General features: G+C 41.1%; 1 protein-coding gene and 1 long non-coding RNA gene across 3 annotated transcripts; one reads left to right on the top strand and one right to left on the bottom strand.

Annotated features, from left to right (window-relative positions):
• Window positions 1-345: 345 nt before the first annotated feature.
• Window positions 346-8,677, bottom strand: zc2hc1a (zinc finger, C2HC-type containing 1A). Of its 2 annotated transcripts, XM_062521992.1 has the most exons (10): window positions 8,558-8,677; window positions 7,452-7,528; window positions 7,037-7,153; window positions 6,776-6,805; window positions 5,324-5,465; window positions 4,700-4,851; window positions 4,390-4,495; window positions 3,146-3,251; window positions 2,183-2,293; window positions 346-978 (listed from the first exon to the last, which is right to left on the bottom strand). In XM_062521992.1, the coding sequence occupies exons 1-10, from the start codon at window positions 8,649-8,651 to the stop codon at window positions 840-842; spliced, it is 1,074 nt and encodes a 357-aa protein (XP_062377976.1). In that variant the 5' UTR covers window positions 8,652-8,677; the 3' UTR covers window positions 346-839. The 2 variants fall into 2 exon arrangements, with proteins under 2 accessions (XP_062377976.1, XP_062377977.1); XM_062521993.1 differs by lacking the exon at window positions 6,776-6,805.
• A 759-nt stretch (window positions 8,678-9,436) lies between these two features.
• Window positions 9,437-20,461, top strand: LOC134066616 (uncharacterized). Its single transcript, XR_009936457.1, has 3 exons — window positions 9,437-9,523; window positions 17,501-17,655; window positions 18,401-20,461. It is a non-coding gene; the product is annotated as an uncharacterized LOC134066616 (long non-coding RNA).
• Window positions 20,462-21,653: the final 1,192 nt, after the last annotated feature.

Raw genomic sequence — 21,653 nt, forward strand, 5'->3', positions numbered from 1 at the left:
TTAATTCAGATACCACAAAGTTACGGAGGTTAAATGAGTGCACAGCAATATGATGTTTGAGGTCTATCACCTCTTCGGATTGAGTTGCCACAAAAGAAGCGTCATTGTGACCAGTCATGCAGTCAGTTACTCAACCGACTCGTCTTTATGTTGGAAATGTGAGCAGCAGCTGTGGGAGGAAGGTCTAGGTATGATTGCAAGGAAGGCTTTCTGATGGACAGCATTTCTGTGGGGAATGTGGGGTGAACATTGTGAAATGTTTTCCAATACTGGTACAGTAAAAACAGATATCAGCTATCATAGCAAAGAAATGGTACAAAACATATATATACAAAATAAGATTGGTAAGCTGAATATGAAATCATTTATCTTCCACAATATGTTTAAAAATATAAATGCGACACAATATCATAAATAATAACTTAGTTGACCGCATCTTAATTCAAACAGTTGTCATATCCCTTACGTAAAGAACTGACGTTTGCTACATGAGGGCATACAATTCAATATAATTTATGGTCCCATTTGAACGGTATTTTAAATTTAGACCTAAAATTTCTCATATCTACTGTAGGTCCACCCACCAACCTGGACAAAAATATTTTGATCAGTAGTCAATCATATTGCACTCAATACATTAGCATGGGATGGAAGAAATTCAATTCAGCAAAAAATGGGAAGGTTAAAATGTCAGAAAAAGAGTGATCTGTCTAGCGCTTCATAGTGTCTGAATGAGAGCCATGTGCTAGGACAATCGAGTTTTCAGTATTTTAAGTAATTCATTTCAGCATCTTGAGTCTTTCGATGTGCACCCATCCCATTCTGGTCGTCTCTCACAGCTAAATGCACATTCGTTTCACCCCACACTCGCAGCAGAACTTAGCACACTCCACGGGGTACTTTGTGCCACACTCGTGGCAGAACTTTGTTAGCTGCCCTGTGGAGTTGTCCACCTCATTCACAGTCTGGGCGTCATTCCTAAGGACGGAATTGAGACAGAAAAACAACCTTTCAGTATTAGAGGAGCCTTTGTGTTTTCAACTTGACTGATTAAAGCCAAACAAAGCCTGATTTGTGTAAGGCTATTTTCTCATGACGTCCTGGGTTCCACTCTGTAGAGTTATTTTGTTTTCACACAATAACTGAATAGAGCAATTGGGCAAAAGAAAAAAAAAAACAAGTTGAATGATATCTGTATCTGTTATATTTAGGCTAATAACTGCAGATCCAAGCATGACATTTGGCACTAGCCTGGGTGCCAGCCGAACTTCCACAACTTTTGAGATTAGGCGGTTTGGTCTGGCATTGCTCCATTGGGGCGGAACCATGCACGAACCAGAGCTGTTCGCACCAATCAAATAGTCTGGGCGGGCTTTATACGATGGACAGATGAGCAACAGTGGCTCGTCTATCACGTCATCAAATAAATATTATTTCTAAGCAGTTTGGCCTTTCATTTACATGGAGACGGAGGTTTTATCACTGATTATCACACGATTATTTCTGAAAACTTAGGCCAAAGTGGATATGTGGGAAAACTCTGGTTTCACTTTCATAAAGGTAAAACAGCATGTTTGCGTGATGGTCCCTCGTTTGTTTGGGTTTGTGACACCCTTCCCCAGCTGTTCATAGCATGTTTGTAGCATCGGTTTGAACAGAATTACTTTTAAAAATGAAGGAGGGGAAATGTCTTCCAAATAGCCTACTCTGCTACATATTTCGTTGTCTTAGATTTCGCTATTGGGTGTTGTACAAGATACTGACAGCGCAAAGAAGACCAGAGGATAATAAGCTATTATAGGTTATTTCATTGCTCTGTTTGGTTAGGTCTATCCAATGAGTGCAGAGGCATCGCCCCAGCCCTGTATCGGTTGAAACAGTCCCCATAATTACGTCTCAATGGAGCAATATCAGACTCACATTCTGACTAGACAGAGTATGACAAAGTCAGCCTAATTTAGCACAGCAACAAGTAGAGAAATACAGATACCTGAAAAACAAATATTCCACAAATCATACAGGCCAGTCAACCATATTACACTGCTACTTGCATTGCATCAATGGGAGTGAGTGTGTTCCCAATCAGAACTTTCACTGCATTTATAAATATGAAACATGACGAAAATACAGCCTCTAATGGGAAATAAAGATTCAACTTAGAATTGCTTAGAAATCATAATACCTTGAATTGTTGATATCTGAATTATAGCCTCTTCTGTTTTTCATTGCAATCCCAGGGGATGCATTCTTGACAGATCCCGCTGTTCCAACACTCCTGGGTTTCGGGCTAATTCTAGAGAGAATTTGAACAGCAACTGAATGATTAAGGACACACTGTCTGCATATTAAAGAGAAACTATGCAGTTTGGGCCATTTCTTCACTGTTGTCTCGTTTTTCGCTAACAGGTTTCTCTGCAGAGCTCCCCCTACAGCTTCAGCGTATACTGTATATTTTACGACACTCCGTTTACTCGCTATCTGTTTATTTTCGCTGGCTCTGCCATGACGACAGTCTGGGAAACTCCATCGCTTCCTTGTTCTAGCCGGTGCATGGCGTGTACGTGTGTAGTGCAGTAAAGCAAAGCCATTAGTTACATCACAAGCATGATCACAAGGCAGTGATCAGAAAACCTGTTGTGTGTACTCCTAAGAAAATGTTGGAGCATGAGTTGTTTTTTGTTGATTGGTTGGAGTAGTGATTGGCTCAGTGTGATGTATTAATTCATTAGTGAACTAATTTCTGGAGTTGTGGGTTGTATACTGTATGTTTATAGTCATTCTTATTATTGTGTTACATTTTATCTATAGTCTACTACTAATATTTGTATTTGTATAAGGCTTAAATTGTTAATTGGAAAGTTAATTCAATGTTTGCTTTGGATAAATGCATCTGCTAAGAAACAAAAACACAAACCTAAATAAACATTGTCTGACAGAGTCAGACGTGATTTTAGCATTGGTATGACAGGAGTTGCAACAGTCTGGAGACAACTTGTGTGTGTGACAAGTCTACTTCCCTTTCCTCTAAGGCCCTCCCCAATCATCTGCATTTCACACAACTCTACCCCTTGTAATGGCAGACTTCCGATCCGTCGAGACCACATTTCACCATGCTTTCACCAGACAGATTCCAGCTCCTTCTTACCCAGACGGCGGGCTGGTCATTCCCGTAGGTCCAGTGCGAATCTGCCCATACCCAGATGCGACTGTCCTCACTGCTCCAGCAGAAGACGCTTTGCCTGTAGGAATGCCTGCACAAAGACATATACACATTTGAACAAACTTGAGATGCAGTAAGCTTCGGTATCAGCCTTAATATGTCCAATGTTTCCGTGTTTGTTCAAGCATACATTCCTATTCATACTTCACGTGACTACTGGCGGGCAAGAGAGGTTGACAACAATGGCTAACGTTGGCATGTTTAGCTTAGTTATGAAGAAAGAGACATCTGTTCCGTCGCGTGATGAAGATGTCGTTTTCACATCAAAACACCAACTGTCGTATAGTAAAACTGGCGACGTCCTGACAAGACCCTTGATTAGTTTACTGGGTTTTGTTACTTGCCCGCTAGCCAGTAGTTGTGACGTCACGTGCAAAGTATGAATATTTAGGATAGGTAACCGTTAGGCACATGGTAGCTTAATGGGCTTCCATGCCGTCCCTACCTGTGGCTACTTAAATTATCATCTGTCCACTCAACCAAGGCTCATAATTAGGTTAGTCCCTCTCAGCAGTGGAGGCCTATTGTTTTCTCTCATTTGGTTTACCACATGTGAGTGCCTCTGATGTTATTTTATTGCATTTGGATAAAACCACCACATGAGGAAAAACAGAATAAAAATAAAACTAAACAGACTTGGTGAGGATCTAGTTTGAACTGGCCGTAGCGTTTAGAATGCGAGGAAAGCCATAAGGACAGTGGGAGCCACAGGAAAGTGACCTTTTCGCTGGGCTTTGCCAAGCTGACGCAGACATACACACTTTTATACACATTAGGTCCTACTTCCAAGTTATTCACATCACATAGGGCTAGTGTGTAGTGTAGGTTTGTCCTTCAGCATAGGTTTCATTCTTAGTTGTTTGATTAAGTTACGAAAGAGGCCACTATCTTATTCACCCCTAGACAACATAGCTTGGATGCTATACCAAAGCGTGCCTCTTTCTTCGGGAACACCATCCATGCATCTATCAATCAAAACATCCAACCATCCCCTCATTTGCTGCACGACTATCTCAAAGCATAAACACAAACATAAGTGATAACGAGCGCAGAGTTTGATAGGCTAAAGCTCCACACACACACATAGCAGTAATTCTCTCCAAAAGGACTTCCATGGATAATTCAACCTTAAATACGTGGCGAACGGAAACTTCAGAGGACACTTCTACCTGTGCCTGCTGTGGGACCAGACATGGACCGCTGTGGTAGCCGTGAGGAGGCAGGCAAAGTGGACGTCACTGTGGAATTGGCCTTCTTCACTGGAGGGGGTTTGCACTGACAACAGACGCAGACACAGCTTCGTTTTAGAGCGGACCTCAGTAGTGATGAAGAAACAATTTACCAGCCAAGAAACACTTGACTCCGACAAACTCTGACAAAGTTGACCCTTCTAAAGAGACCTACTGGCCTACTACGAACAGCCCCCCCCCCCACACACACACACACACACACACACACACACACAGTCAGAATGATTACCTGGCTTCGAGCCGGAAGTTTCCCTTTGGCATCTCCTCCTGGAGGCTTTGCCTTATTGGTGATCCTTGCCGCCTGCTCCTTACAGAACTTAATGTGTCGGTCCGCAGCGGACTCGTTGAACCTTCTTTGACAGTATGGGCACTGAATGTAATCTAGGTGAGTGAAAGATCTATTTAATTTTCCAGCAAAGTGATTGCCACATATTCCTAACCAAGGTCATTTGCTAAGGCAGACTCTCATTTGAAGTCATAAGCATCGTCCTGGAACATTTGAAAACATGATTCAAATCAATAAAATAGCAGGTGTTTGGCTTGAATTTATACACCTACATTGGAGAGAATAAGTATTTGAACCCATGCTGAAGTTGACTAAAAAGGCTAAGGGAACTATCAGGGTGCATAGTATCCTGGATCCATGAAACAGCTGGCCTTTAAAAATAAAAATCTGCCTGCCTCTATGGGAATTTAACATAGGGGTGAAAATACCCTTTGTATTTTAAGGAAGAATGTTTATTTATTTACGATACATTCTTCATTCACAAAGAAAATCGGTGTCCTTAGAGGTTGGATTTCTATTGTTTTGAAACATCATGCCTCCTGACATGCCTTAGGCGTCCTGATTTACCTGGATCATAGGATGGAGGAGGTGGAGGGGGCAGGGGCCCTCCATCCTTCATCACTTGAGTGAGCCCCTTGGCTGCTCGAATCGTTGCGATGAAGTCTTCATGCTTCCTGCGCCAGTTGGACTGTTTCTTGGGCGGCTCCGGCTATGAAAACACAGACACACATAGACACAGACAGAACCGTGACCACCAATGTGCATACACACACAAAAGAAAAGTCAACTATTTATAGGCCGAGTCATGCACAGAAAGCAGAGAATGTGGGCCAAGACTGTACTGTGAGGCATAACATATTAACCTCCTAACTTGCTCTCTGAAGATCTGAACAGTCAAAGACCACAAAAAAACTCTATGAAGCATACAGTGTACAACACATTAGATATGGACATTTCTGGCTTTTATAAATCCAAGTAAATTCTACATTTGTGCATAGTATCTAAAACCAATTGGTCAGTGCACTGCCAAAAACAACAGGAGAGTGTGCGCGTTTCCTAAACTGCTTTTAATCCATACGATTGGAAAATGCTAAAGGAAAAAAAAAGGACCCTATCTGGAGACTGAAAACAAACATCCTTCTCTTGAAACTGACTGCAACCGACAGAAATAGTTCAGGTCCAGTGTCATCCCGATTCATTGTCATGTGGCTTCCTTTAAGACCTCAAACTGGCTCTGTCTAGTTCCATACTGTATCTTCACTACCACTAAGAATAATTGAGCTTTGACTACAAAATCATGGCATAATGGCTGGATAATCAAGCTGCTATTGCTGTAAATGTTGACAATTAAACCTACAATTTTATACACATACGGTAAAATGATTTTGATTTTGGTTTTCCATGCATTTGACAGTAAAGGCCTGTCTTTGATATTAGGACCATCTATCTATCAATTATTTTCGCCATTATTATGAATTTCTTTTTGGCAAATCAACCCTGCACAGTACTGTACTATTGTACTATTAAGATCAAAGCCACTAACATGATTCGTATTTTTGGGACAATCAAAGGCAGTGTAGTCATCTACCGCATGAGGCAAAGCAGCAATACGGGGCAATTCTAATCATTTTAAAAGAGTCTACTGGGTCATCTACAGAGAAAACTCTCAAAGCAAACCTAAACAGATTTTGGCATGTGTAATTGCCTTTAGAACATTACCTTTTTACAAACGTTGCTTAAAGGTTCTGTCAGAGGGAGGTGTACGTAACATTAGTCTGAGGTAAGCTAAATGTTTACAAACATACTTTTCCATCGTCTTGTTTACTTTTTATTTTCGGCTGCAAACCGGAGTGAAGCAGGCTACACAATGAGCCATTTTCAATGTAAAATATTAAAGACAAAGATAAAGATGCATATCATCTTAAGATGATAACAATGTGATATTCTTAAAACATTTGTAAATGCCATACTTGGCGTATATGATAAAATCATGAAAACAATGTCAAAAAATCAACTTACTTTATTAGACTTGCTGGATGTACTTTGTGACTGAAATATAATCAAAGACGGCTTAAGGGATAACATGACATCAGGGCAGAGTAAAGACTGACAATGGGGCCATACCAGGGTACTAGGCTTGGCAGGGACATCACATTTTAAACAGCTGCTTTAGTGTGTATTTTGCTGTTTGTTTTTTTGTTTGTTTGTTTTTTTGCTTGTTTGTTTGTTTGCTTGTTTGGTTTGTTTATTTGTTGCCTTGTGACATGACTATCCTCTTACCTTCGGCTTCAAAGGTTTTACAGTCGAGATTTCCGTTCCCTCTGCCCTCTGCCTGCCAGAATCAAACACCTTCCTCTTCTTGGCTGCTGCCTTCTGACAGATGGTCGTATGCTTCTTCTGCGAGGAGACGGCAGTGTGGGAGGGGCCGATTACAGATAGCCAGGCAGAAACAGGCCTACTGTGTGTTTACAGTGCAGTGTCGTTGGTTGCTAGGCAGCACAACAGACAAGTAAAGACAACTCCACCTTCAGACAAACATATAGACTAAACAAGCTGGGGTTGTGGTGCAAGCTTACTAACAAGGCCTACAGTAATTGTCAAAAATGTCCATAGATGAAGGGATGCTACACTGTCTAAATGACAGTTTAAGTGCATTTCAAAATACAAGGTGCAAAAAGTTTATGACAATGCTTACAAGAACTTTGGAGAAAAAGGTTCGGCCACATATTTTGCATGGAGTCAACTCATCATTTGGTGGGACAAACTCTGGATCTGTGTGATAAAAGATTGATGCACAATGCACAACACCAACATATGGGTTAACAGGACACACACATAGTACAGCTACGTCTTCTATATTCTTCTCTATATAAAGCATTGTTCAATTCAATGCCATTATATCAGTGATGGCAGTGAGTAGTAAGCCAATAGGCTATCAAAACTAGGGTAATTATCATTCCACAGTGTAACAACAGCTCAAAACTACCTGCAATATCATTATCTGCTCAGGTTTTAAACTAATGTATTTATCACCGTGCATATCTGGGCGGGGCACATTGGCTGTGTCAAAAATAATCACGGCAGTCAACTGTTTATCTAAGCACTCAATGACTATCTGTGCCACATCCGGCCCTTACCTGGCCCAGAATCAAATAATTTTCATTTGGCAGAGCATTAAGATGTCGATTAAACAGCAAGCTAACGCTAACCATGGCATATTTAAGACAAGAAGCCACACTTTCTTGACCCACATATTCGTCTCAACTGAATAGCATGCATGTATTTATGTTAACCCAGACCTGTAATTAATCACAAGACACATAATGTGACCCTTTCCGAACAGGACGACTAATGGGAGGTTAGTATTACTGCTACACACCTTGGCTAGAAGCTAGACATCCACGGGTAGCTAACTATGCTAACAAAACTCAATTGAAAGATTGCTAAGCGGTTGCCACAACTAGCTTCCACAATCACAACGTTAGCACACATCGTTTCAATTCAACAACAGCCACAGAGGATCGGAAATATATATAGTGGTGTGTTTGTGGACTTAGTTTCCACTGATTTACACAGCTATAGCAGCTATAGGGTCTGAAAATAAATTGGAACACTGATGGAGGAGGTTGACCGTCTCCTCCCTAGCTAGACACAAGGACATGAAAACAAACATCCAAGTGCCCGAGAAAGACATTCCAGTATGATCGATTGCTGTGCCCCAAACTAAAACTCTGGCAGTGAGATGGCATCTAATAGCAAGTTCACATTTCCACTTTGCTCTATTGTTAAACATCATCTCACCGTCAAAATCCTCCATCTCCCGTTCTAGCTGTACAGCGCCCCGATGATACTGTAGCAACTGGATTGTCCCAGAAGCCGTTTCGCATTCCAACATCCAGAAATGTCATTGGTCGTTCTGTCTGTCTCCACTCTCCAGCGGCGAGGACGTGCATTTTTAGGGCGTGCACCACAATTAAGTGGTTACCCTCGTGCGCAAAAGTAACAAGTCCACATAATTCTAACTTTGAAAACGAAATGTGAAGTAAAATTGAAGGGGATCAATATCCTTAGAGGAGCCAGACTGAACTGGTTGCTAATGAAGTGGGAGAAGACTCAAAAGAGCGGCTTTTTAAAAACCGTGCATTGGGTGCTGACATATTGCGCGCATATGTCTGTGCTTCCTATGTTTCCCATGCAATCCGTTAGAAACAATCGGCATGTGTTTATTTGTGCTCTGCAAAACAAGCAAGCCATTTTCTATGGAGTGGAAGTATTTTTGCCATGGGTCCATGTCAGCATCAAGAGACAACAATGCATTCACTGTCATGAGTGCTTGTCTGTGTCTATTCAGTTTACCAATGATAAGCCTATTGTGGCAGTCAGCTAAAACATTAAATAACCCATTACTATTTATCTTTCTATTTTCAATTAATCAAACCCAAATGACTGAAGAGCCTCAATATGTAACCCTTATTGTTTATTTATAGGCCTACGTCGCCTTAATAAAATAAAATATATTCCATGTAGACTGAAATAATACAATATAGGGCACATAAAACTGACATTTGCACACTCGAAACAGCATAGGCTACACTAACCCACACTGTCCCTCTGTTGACAGCCTGTAGTAGGCTACAGTAACGTCACTGTGAAGATAGTGTGCACCACTAAAAGCGTCCCGTCATATCTGTGAAGTGTAAACGGACGCGACAACTGATTGATGACGATCTGCATGCCTACAGTCGGATATCTCAAAGCATAAAACAGGTAGGAGTTGTCAGAATTAATTGTGAAGCTTTTAAGTCAGAGGTGCAAAATATTTGATAATTTCAGCACTGAAAAACTGGTCCATGCGTATGCAGCTTACTGACATTTGAACAAAGGAATTTTAGGCTATATAGCCTATCACATCGTCATCGATCTAAATACTTATTAAGGCTGGGTATTGAAGGTATCTCTCTGTAGGCTAATTACAATACCAGCCTCCAGCAATGGCGTAGTATTGGAGCTACTATTGAGAGACAGTAGCATACGATTTGGTGCTTGGAACGGTGCACTTCGCCTGAAACAAGTGAAGTGACAGATTCGGTGATGTCAGCTTGGCTACTATAGCAGAATACACGAGCTAGCAGTGTCGGTGCTTTAGCTTGTCATAACACGTATTACCTAATGGCAATCGAGTTTTGTTTGTAAATGTGCAATTATGAAGGTAAACAACGGTCTAGACACAGCATCGGAGTATACTGTAGGTTGCTGCAGTGTGCTGAAAATAGGCTATTATGACAAGCTGATCTTTTGTTGTGCTTTCAAATGGCCTGCATATTTTCAGACCCTTCAGCTTGCAAGTGTATGTAACTGTATGCAACTGAAGAAGTCTTGCTGCCCTTCCTCAAACAGTCTTCTTTTGATTGAGTTGGTATAATGACTTAGGCTATGTGACTTTCCTCTCATCCGTGTACAGTTATCATGCCAGGATTATCTTTATACTGAGTAGTAGCCTACAGTATTGGAACTGAGAAGATGAGCCTTACCAAGACCATTTGTTATATTAGTGTATTATCTTATTAAGCAACATGACAAATAGTCCTGTTGTGATCCAGCAGATGCACTCGTCTATGAGGGGAATTGGGTGTACTAAGGCCTTGTTGGACACAGTAATAGGCATAGGCTACTGTACTGACTGACAGTGTTTACAATTGTCTCTCTTCCTCGTGGGATTCCTCCCTTCACCCACCCACTGTCCATATTGATTTTCTGGACGTGGATCTGGAGGAGGGCTCTGGAAGAAGGAGAGCCCCTGCACTTGCGCCTTGACCTTACCACTGCAATTGCTTTAGGTTCAATTTTGTGAAGCATTTTCTGGTCATAAAACTGACCTTATTTTATGTCTTATTGTCCTATATTGTGTGGCATGAGTGTGTAGTTAAGGGGTTTCAAATGGTATACTTTCCCCTGGTCAAGTGACATTGTTTCCCATATTAGTTGGCCACTGAATAATGTAGGCGGCTCTTTAAATTATTCAGAGAAAGCTCGGCATAAGACCCTGTGACAGCATTGACAGCCATCTGCTAATGCCTTATCCAACACACCCCTTCAGTCATCTCCTTATCATGTTAAGGGAGACGGAAAGGAAGTCCTTATCAAAGAGTTTCAATGTGTCTACTAGATATGCATACAGCCCAAACAGGCTGGTCAAGTTTATAGTGGTGACCTCCTTATAAATGTTTACCCTGCCGAGTGACACCATTTTGAATGCAACAGCTGACAGCGATTGAGTCGAGATGATAACACAGACTAAATATAGCTCAGCTGTTCTGTATTTTGGCTGAGCATATCTCGCAGGCTCTAATGCTTCAAGGAATTCTGTTAAGCTAGATACAAAGCACACAATAGGTCAGAATAGAGTTCATTCATAGCAATAGACTTTATTAAGGGATACTAAAGTGGAAGCCTCCAGTCTATTACATAGTAAATTCAATTAAATAAAGAGGTATGAACATAGTGCCATTTTATGTGAATGTAGACAGTGTAGGTAAGAGCCTACAGGAAGACGTGAGAAGTTGTTGTTTTAACTCATTAGCATGCAGTTGACATTGTATTGATAAATGATGTCAATATTTGGTCAATATTAGGTATCCATTATTTATATATATATATATATATATATATATATACAAACATAATGGTCAAGTATGCTTTGTGTTTTTCTTTAGGCTATATGAGATTTTTAGAGTGCTTTCGTTCTCAGTGAGATTGTAAGTGCATCTTTGTCTCAATGCCAGAGGAAACAAAGCTTTAAGATAAGCACTTACAGTAATCATCATTGCTTTTCCTGTACTTGGGTATACTCTGCCAGTTTTTTCACATTCATATGCACACACACATGCACGCACACACACACACACACACACACACACACACACACACACACACACACACACACACACACACACACACACACACACACACACACACACACAGACAGAGAGAGAGAGAGATAGAGAGAGAGAGAGATATGATGCAACACATTGTGATGATAGTGATGGCATGCCCATGCCTGATGCATATCTTACAAATGGACCGTGCGTTTTTCAGCCCTGGCCCTTTCCCGACTGGGATTACGCATATTAACCTTTCTGCACACTAAAATAATAACTGAGGCTAATACAATAAAAGTAGGTTAAAGCTGGATTATTTTTTATTTTTTGTCCTTTAGGGGATTGCCTTGAAAAAACAGTTTTCAGTTTCAGCTAGAGATCTCTTTGTTGTCTTGGTTATTCAGGTTATCAGGCTCTGTATGACTCAAGCAGTATTAAACTTGTTTGTTGACACAGACATCTGCTGTCATTACCATAGCTGTGTTGGTAAAACAGGTTTCCTCCAAAACGGCACTGTGTATAATTCATTGACAGAATGAATTTTAGATTTTTTAAAGTCTCTACTGCTCTAAAGGATCAGAGAGTCCTTGGCGTATTCTTCTTTATTTAGTTTAATGTGAGCTGCGTCCCTCTGAGTCTATTGTCGTGTTTTGCTCCACCTTTGTAAAGCCATGTTTATTTATTCATGGTTATCAATGACAAATAAATGTCTCCTCCTAGTGGCTATTAGAAGTATGGCTGAGAGGATAGACCTCTGCGGTCCCTAATTTGAATGACTATTTGGGTGGGGGGTTGGGATGGGTAACTGTTAGGTCATTTCCCACACCCATATCCCACCTCTCTCTCTACCACTTGTTTCCTTTCTTCACAGTCCTTTGTAATAAAAGTTAAAAAGACTAACATCTAAAATCAGAACTTTAACACCATGAGCAAGATCCTGAGCACAACAACTGGTGGGTGACTGCAACGTTCCCAGAGACCACACAATAGCTTTATTTCATGCATGAGAGAGACACTCTGGTCACTGACTTACTTTGCCCTTTGCCTGTTATTGAAATCAGGGGCTTCAGTCTTCATTGTTGTTCTTTCTACAGGGCAGCCGTGGCCTTCTGGTTAGGGCTTCGGACTTGTAACCTGAGGGTTGCCGGTTCGATCCCTGACCAGTCCACGGCTGAAGTGCCCTTGAGCAAGGCACCTAACCCCTTACTGCACCCCGAGCGCTGCTGGTTGGGCAGGCAGCTCACTGCTCTGGGTTGTGTGATTCACCTCACAGTGTGCTCACTGTGTGTTCACTGTGTGCTGTGTGTTCACTAATTCGGTTAAATGCAGATAACTGAATTTCCCTCACAGGATCAAAAAAGTATATATTCATTCATTCATTCATTCTGTTGCGTTTCAAGAACAGAGATTACAGAACCAGTCATAGAGATGCATCTGGGAAAAAAATGATTTCAAATTCATTTCAAAAAGTGACTTTCATGAATTCTAGATTCATTACATAGAAGTGAAAATATGTCAAGCCACAGCTCACAGCTCTTGGAAAGGTATTTCAAAATATTAGAATACAGGAGGGTAAGCCACAGAAGGCCATTACTAAAAGGGCTGGTTGCATAAATAAAGCATATTCATGAAGTTTACTGAGGGAAAAGAGTGGCAGGAAAAGCAACTCCGATTCAACTTGGAGAAACTTTTTAATGGGTGGGCTGAGACTTGAGTCAGTGTATCAAGAGCCACACACACAGACATGTCCAGGAAATGGGCTACAAGTGTCGCATTTACTGTCGAGCCACACAAAATCAGAGACTAAGTTAGCAGCATCTTACCTGAGGAATAAAATAACTGGACTGTTGCTCAGTGGTCCATAGATACTCCTATTTTCAGATGAAAATACATTATTGCATTAGATCAAGGTCTGGGGAAAGAGTTGAGAGGCACAGAATCCAAGTTTCTTGAAGTCCAGTGTTACTTTTCCACAGTCAGAAAGGATATGTGGTGCCATTTCATCTGCTGGTGTTGGTCCACTGTGTTTTTTTTTTTAAGTCTAGAGTCAGTGTAGCCATCTACCAGGAGATTTTAGAGCAGTTCATGCTTCTGTCTGCAGCTTTATGGAGATGCTGATTCGTTTTTCCAGCAGGATTTGGCACACAAATTACTGATGACGTTTTTGCTGTCCACTGTCCCGTGTCAAGTCAAGTCAAGTCAAGTTTATTTATATAGCGCATTTCATACACAGAGGTCATTCAATGTGCTTTACATAAACAAAAACCAAACAGTAATAGCAGATAAAAGCATAGATGAGCAAAGAGGAATAATAATAATAATAATAGTAATAATGATAAAATAAAAAAAATAAAAAGAAAGCAATAAAGAATAATTAACATAAAAGACATAAGGTGGAATAACAAGAAGACAGGTCTGTTTTTAACAGATAGACTTTGCCAGAGTCTAATTTAGCAAACCAGTGATAGTGATCCTTCTCAAACACCCAGAGCTGTTGCCACTCTTTGGAGATTCGTTGACGTAGGCCCATCTGTGTGCGCACACAATATTTCCTTTCTTACTGGGGAGACCTTAATGTCCAAGGCCGATAGCTCAGCCGTCCCTGACGCTGACTACCACCCAACAAAAACTATCCCCAAACGGGGGCCCTACTCACCTGAATCTCCCTTTGCCCAACCAGGGGCAAAACGTAGTACTTAAAAGGAACAAACCAGTACTACTCACCATGAGTGCAATTCTCCGGCATGTTGAGGGATCACACACATCAGGTTTCAATTTCCAAAACAAAATAAAAACTTATAAGGAAAGCATAACATCATTTAAAAATAAAGATTTATAAAGAAAGCATAAAAGACTCAAGGTGAAATAATTAAGACATTTAGCAGAAAGCATCTGAGAACAATTTTGTCTTAAGTCTAGATTTAAAACTGGCTGCAGTTGGGGCCTTTTTAATGTCATCTGGAAGTTGGTTCCAAAGCTGAGCTGCATAGCAGCTAAAAGCTGCTTCACCATGTTTAGTTCTAACAGCGGGTTTTACTAACAGGTTTTTCTCCTGAGACCTGAGAGGACGAGAAGGTGTGTACTGCTGAAACATGTCTGATAGGTATTTGGGTCCTGCTCCATTTACTGATTTATAAACAAGCAGTAGTGCTTTAAAGTCAATTCTGTGACTTACTGGAAGCCAGTGCAGAGATTTAAGAATTGGAGTAATGTGCTCAGTTCTTTTTGTTTTTGTGAGAACCCTAGCTGCTGCATTTTGAATCACCTGAAGCTGTTTGATAGTCTTTTTAGGAAGGCCTGTGAACAGTCCATTGCAGTAATCAACCCTGCTAGAGATAAATGCATGAATGAGTTTTTCTAAATCATGTTTTGACATTAGCCCTCTCAGTTTGGCCATATTTTTGAGGTGGTAAAAAGCTGATTTAGTTATCATTTTCATGTGGCTGTTGAAATTTAGATCACTGTCGATTAATACACCAAGATTTTTAACAGTATCCTTTGCTTTCAATCCTTTTGTGTCAAGGAGAGTGGCAACCTTAAGTCTTTCCTCCTTTTTACCAAATACAATGACTTCAGTTTTTTCTTTGTTCAGCTGAAGAAAATTTTGAGACATCCAAGTGTTGATTTGTTCTATACACTGACACAGAGAATCAAGGGGACCATAGTCGTTAGGAGACAGAGCTAAGTAGATTTGTGTGTCATCTGCATAGCTATGATATGAAATCAAATTATTTTGGATGATTTGTCCAAGTGGGAGCATATAGAGGTTGAATAATAGTGGCCCCAAGATCGACCCCTGGGGAACACCACAGGTCAAGGACGTTGGTGTTGAGGTACAGTTGCCGATGGCAACAAAGAAGCTCCTCTGTTGTAGATATGATTTGAGCCAGTTGGTAACTATGCCTGTAAATCCAACCCAGTGTTCTAGTCTGTGTAGTAAAATATTGTGGTCAACAGTGTCAAATGCTGCACTAAGGTCCAATAGCACTAGGACTGATGTTTTACCAGAATCTGTGTTGAGACGTATGTCATTGAAAACCTTAATGAGAGCTGTTTCAGTGCTGTGATTTGCCCGAAAACCAGACTGAAAGTAATCAAAATACCCATTTGACGTTAAGAAGGTTGTTAGTTGATTAAAGACTACTTTTTCAATAATTTTGCCAATAAAAGGTGTGCAAGCAGATTCTTTCAAATGCACTGACTGTCAAAATACAGATGCACTGTTTGAAGTTGTGCTTTTTGCCGTTAAAGACAATGACAGATGCCACTCTCCTTGGTTTAAAGTATGTTACGCCCAAAACACACCCATGACTGATTAAGAAACATAACAACAACCCTGTTGAACAACACACCCGGTCTCTAATCACAAAATCACACCCTTAAAGGAACACTTCACCGTTTTTTCATATTAAACTATGTTATTCCCTTAATTAAGATGAGTTGATACATACCTCTCACATTTCAATGCGTGCACTCACTGGCTCTGGCACGCGGCGCAACTTTGATAGCATTTAGCTAGCCCAATGCATTCATTAGGATCCAAACAGAGATGAAGTTAGAAGCGTCCAAACACCTCCATGTTTTCCCCATTAAAATACAGTTACATGAGTAGTCACATGACCAAGTATGGTGAGACAAAATAAAACGTGGTGCATTTCTAAGCAGGCAAAAGGGATAACTATATTGTGTGGCGGAATAACATTGGGAGCACTTAGACTCTGCGCACTAATATCCTCACTCCAAAGTGAAACTGAAAGTGCAAGAGTGAGGATATTACTGCGCCACACAATATAGTATATTATACAGCATGTCATTGGGTTATCAAGTAGGCACCCTCATTTACCGATATTTCGTTAAGTTAGGCCCACAACACCTCATGAAGGCTTAACAGTGAAACCAGCATCCTGGAGACACTCCCCTCCATGCTGCCACCATACTACCACATTGCAACAAACCAGCTAGCTTATCTTAGCTTGCGCTACATGCTACAACCATATTATAAAATATCCAAATACTCTTAACCAAACTAGGCATGGTCTAGGTTGGTTAGGTTGGCCCGTCCAGTTGTGGTGGACTGAACCATAACCTCAGTAACAAAGTAGTGACTTAAAGATGGGAAGGTGAATGTCCTAGAGTGGCCAAGTCAGAGCCCTGACTGAAATCATAGAACATCTGTGGATTGACTTGAAGAGAGCAGTCTATCGCCGTTCCTTGCAGAATGTCAAATTCTGTGGGGAACGGCGATGGACTGCTTCTCTTCAAGTCAATCCGCAGAAGAATACACAAATATTCTCCAACCTACGTCTGCAAAACTAATAGATATCCAAACAGATTGATGGCGGTGATTAAAGCAAAAGGAAGCTCTTCAAAGCATTAAATCAGGGGGTTGATGACATTTCTAACCCTGTAATTCTAGTTTTTCATTTTTATTCATTTTCAGAACTGTTGCCTTTTTTGTCGTTATTTTGATGTTGTACAGCTAAATTTGTATATAAAACTGGAAAAATATATATATTTTTAGTGTTTTGATTTCAGGCTCGCGCGCAAGGCAGCATGGAAACAACAGGCTAGGCTGTATGACAAATACAGTAACTGTTTCAAGGGACATGATGATTTTCTATAGGCACTGTAAATGAGCAAATAAATTAGATTAATAAATAATAATTTGGCCCTATATGTTTTTCACTCTATGTTTTACACTGAAGTATGTATACTTCAGTACTATACTATGTTACCCTACACTGCACTACACTACACTAGGGCCTAGTGCATTGCAGTGTACTAGGTGCATTGCTAGTGACTAGGCCACACTGTTTGTTTTTTTCCCTTGTTTCCTGAATATGTGTCATGTTTCGTTACCTTTCAGATGAGCTTGCTGACATGCATCAGCTATGACTGATGTGGAGTCATCGTCCTATGAAGACTTTATAGCCTCAGGAAGAACTGGAAGAAGGAATGCTATACACGCAGGAAACCTCGATTCCAGCCAATTATCTGAGTCACTATCAAAGCTCAAAACTGGTAAGTTGTGTCACACATTTAGGCTATTTGTCACTTGCCAAATAGTGTAATCTTAAACTTTTAAAACTTTTTGCAAATAGATAACACGGTTATATATACATTAGACACATTGTTCAAAACTAAAAGCCTGTATGTGTTATTTACTAAACCCTCCAAACCACCCTTCAGGATTAATAAAGTAGCTATCTATCTGCAATTAGAATATGCTCAATCATTTATTAATGACCTGTACCGAGAATGCACCAATCTGCATAACCAATCTGATGACTTTGAAATCACATCAGCACTCTAAAGAAGATTTTGGTTTGCATTACAGTTACAGTACTTTGCTGTGCATTGGAGAACAGTGGGGGTGATATTGTGATGTGGCACTGGCAGGAATAGGACTTGATTGGTTTTAAAGCTCCCCTTGGTAGGATTAGCTATATTTCCCCCTCTGCTAAGTGTGCATTCTATTCACATGGGTTTATTTACAAGCTAGTGAAACGGCTAAAGTTCAGCAGAACAACGTGGATTTTACAAAGTAAGGAACACGATTTAAAATGAGTCCCAATGTTGCATGGTTGGTTTTTCGTCCTTGGGACGCTAGGGGGAGCGGGGATAATCACCATTTTCAGCGGAACAGATCATTTGATTTCTAACCTAATAGTTGCCTAGTTCCCCTTTAAGGTGTTTTTGCCTTATAATGGGTCAATGAAGCCGTTTAAGTCAAAAAAGTATCTCTCTCTCTCTCTCTCACACACAGGTGGTGATGAAGGTGAGCAAAGCCAGGACACCTCAGGCTCCCCTCCTAAGCCAGAGGAGACTAAAGAGCAGGGCACCTAACTGCTAACTGAAACCTGTCAGGGCATTGGTTAGGGACGGGGGAATCATCTCCCAGCCACCTACCCCACCCCCTTTCCCCCCTCCTCATGCTTCCCCCGCTGTGAACCTCCTCAAGCCCCATCCTCATCTGTGAGATCAGGCCATGGATGCGGCGCTGGTCAGGCCGGCGAGAGACACGTCCATGTCCGTCCGCTCGGCTGCGCGCACAGGCCCGGGGTCAGGGCTCGACCCAGAACAGCCGCCGGACCCGACGGCGCGGCGGCGGCGGCTACCGGTCAGCGGCGAGGGCTGAGAGGACGCCCCAAACCCCTTCCACCGTTACTGCGACCGCCGCCACTGCCGCAGAGGACCTCTCCAGTGACCTGCCGCTGCCCCTTCCTCAGCCATTCCTGTAGCTGAAAGTTGCCTAGGAAACGCCACCGTAGGCAGGCTGCTTGCGGCACCGCCGCACCTGATATCCAACGAGTCGTCCCCTAGGGAGGCTCACTTGTTTTTTTGGGGGCAATGAGGCGAGTGGGGGGGTGGGGGTGTTGGGTAAGACGTGACCGTTCTGTCGTCCGGGTTGGACTTGTTGACTCGCACCTATACTTAGACAAAGATTTTTGATCGACAAATCAAGCTGCCAAAGTTGTTAGTCTTCACATATTTACCACTCAGTGGCTTTTAGGTGTTATGTGACCGCATCCCATAGTTCACCCTCTGCTGTTTACCAATATATTCGTATAGGAGAAAATACTTTTGTATTCTTTGTGTAGGTATGTTTATTTATTAACTTTATGCTGCCGTCATATAGTAATATTTGCACAGGACAGGTTTGTGTACAGTATACCATGTAACACATTGAAAAATCCAACCAGCATGTGTGTTAGTAGCATTGTGTGAGAAAAAAAAACACTATCAAGGTCCTTTTATATGGAAGAGCTGTAACTGCCAGGTCAAAGTTTTGACAGTGTCGCCAATCTACTGCCCGTGTAACCAAGAGTCAAGACTGTGATTAGACACACTGTGGAGACGGCATGCTTTTCATGCTGTTTCACTCTGTCGTGGAATGGTTGAGATTTTTTCCGCCTGTGTATCAGTCAAGTGTAAACCGTACAGTGATGCTCCTGCTAAGGCCTTGAGTTTGTGGTCGATACTTCTTTTCACACAGAGAATAAAGTGCTTAAAATCTACAAGATGGCTTCTTGTAATGAAGAATTACTATCACTAATAGTGAAGGAGTTTGAATACAGTAGTTCATTTCAAAATGTAATTTACGCCAGTAGCTCACCAGTCAGCAAAGGTGTGTTATAGATGCAGTATGAAGCCTATTGTTGCGGAGAGATACAGTATGTGTTAGGCTACTCATATATACAGTATCATATTCATATCCTATTAGGCAATTATGTTTATAAATTTCTGATTCAATATACATGTTTGTGTTCTTTTGATGTAACTTGTGTGTGTCAGAGTGAAGGAAGAATGGCTGGACTGCTTGTTTTTGTGACAGTAAACTTTTGATCAGCCTACATTTTGATTGAAAATGCAGCTTTTGTTGTACTGGTTTTGACCACTAGATGGGACTATTTTTAGATTTTCATATTGGGCTCCCTTAGACACCCATCAAGAAAACATTGCCACTCAGTGGACAGAAAGTGAACCTGCAGTTTTTATACGCAGTAGACCTTAGATCACCAGCTACTGGAAAGAAGTGCACACATTTTGTTGAGTTCAGACAATGTTTTTGTGGAAAATTAAGCATAAATGCTCTAAAAATGAGAGAATTGATTGGGGATTTCTTAACAGTAGTTTTTCTTTAATTCACTCTGTCCCGTCGCTGAGATATTCACGTTGTACTGCTTTTGACCTTCTCTTTGACTTCATTCTACCAGCTCCCTAAGCTGCCTCTCAGCCATGCCACATCAGGGCCAGATCTGGGCCAGAGACACTAAGACAGTCTCCCTTAACAAAGCGTTCAGCAGCACCTCCAGCTGCTTCTCCTGAGCAATCTGTCAGAGCAAATTGCAGACTTAGTCATGAATTCTGGTGTGTATTAAATTTTGACTATTCAAAGTTATCAGTGTCCATGTTTTATGATATTCAATGTACTGTATACAACAGAGCATTTTTGGGTGATGTTATTAATTACTGTATATCATGGATTCACAAGGCAGTTGATTCAAATATGCCAATAACAGAGGATTTGGAATAAAATCCACTTTTATGATTAGTTGGTTGGTATTACGAAGATCTACATTGTGGAGTCCCTACAGCCTTGGCTGCATTCTGAAAGGCCAGGCCGGCGGTAATGTTAAGATGCTCTTGACCCATGTGCTGAGATTAGATGGGCCAGGTGTAATACAGTACATAGAGCTTATGCTCCTCTCACAGCAGGAGGCATACAGTACGCGTCCTCCTCCATGGTGTCCTTGTTGATAACGCCACAGACAAAGCATGTATTACATAACATGACAAATATGCAGTGATATGCTTTACCAAGAATTAAAAAAGTATAGAAATGAAGCATTATGTTATGTTTTTCTAGGGTATTTTCACCATTCTTCATTGTCTGGTAGCATTGATTGAGTTATGTCCAGCACAGTTGAATGGCTTCATTGAAAGTGACATTTGCCATTTAATGTCCTGCCGCATTCAGTCCCAACAAAACCACAACCTGACCTTTGCTGGGTGGCAGAAACAGACACATTAATCATTTATCAGACTGGACTCCAGTAGGCTGCAAGCAGTTGCATAAAAATGTGACATTTCTCTTTCAGTTTTCAGTATTCAGATTATACTCATCCCAGTTGTTCAAGCATCACGTTTTTCTACACGTCCAAGATGAAACTGAAGTTAAAGCAACAATATTCAGCAATCTGCCTCTTTGGGGGGGTATCTCTGTAAGCAAATAGTTTACACATCATTTTCAAATCAATTTTGATGGCATATGAGGAAGACCAATAAGCAGCGGGCATTCTCATAAGCCATCTAGGCTATTCAGTGTTCCGTGAGTGGAACACTCAGTGAATGTAAGAAATGTGTTCACAGCACAATATTATAATGGTTTGTCAAAAAAAAAAAAACTCCAGTTGTCAATGTTTCAGCTTGCAGTGTTTGCATGGGGTTTACCTGCTTTTTAAGTTGATTTGCTTTAAACCAAAACTCCTATATTGATTTATAGACTCAGGATGCCA

The sequence above is a fragment of the Sardina pilchardus genome, chromosome 19 (assembly GCF_963854185.1).
Source record: "Sardina pilchardus chromosome 19, fSarPil1.1, whole genome shotgun sequence".
In the NCBI taxonomy this organism is placed as follows: Eukaryota; Metazoa; Chordata; class Actinopteri; order Clupeiformes; family Clupeidae; genus Sardina; species Sardina pilchardus.

Excerpts from the sequence above, each read along its gene's own strand:
- zc2hc1a (XM_062521992.1), bottom strand. The coding sequence starts at position 8,651 with ATGTTGGAATGCGAAACGGCTTCTGGGACAATCCAGTTGCTACAGTAT. Across the intron at positions 2,294-3,145 it reads ATGACCAGCCCGCCGTCTGG|AATTAGCCCGAAACCCAGGA; the intron begins GTAAGAAGGAGC and ends AATTCTCTCTAG. Across the intron at positions 979-2,182 it reads TCAGATATCAACAATTCAAG|GAATGACGCCCAGACTGTGA; the intron begins GTATTATGATTT and ends TTCCGTCCTTAG.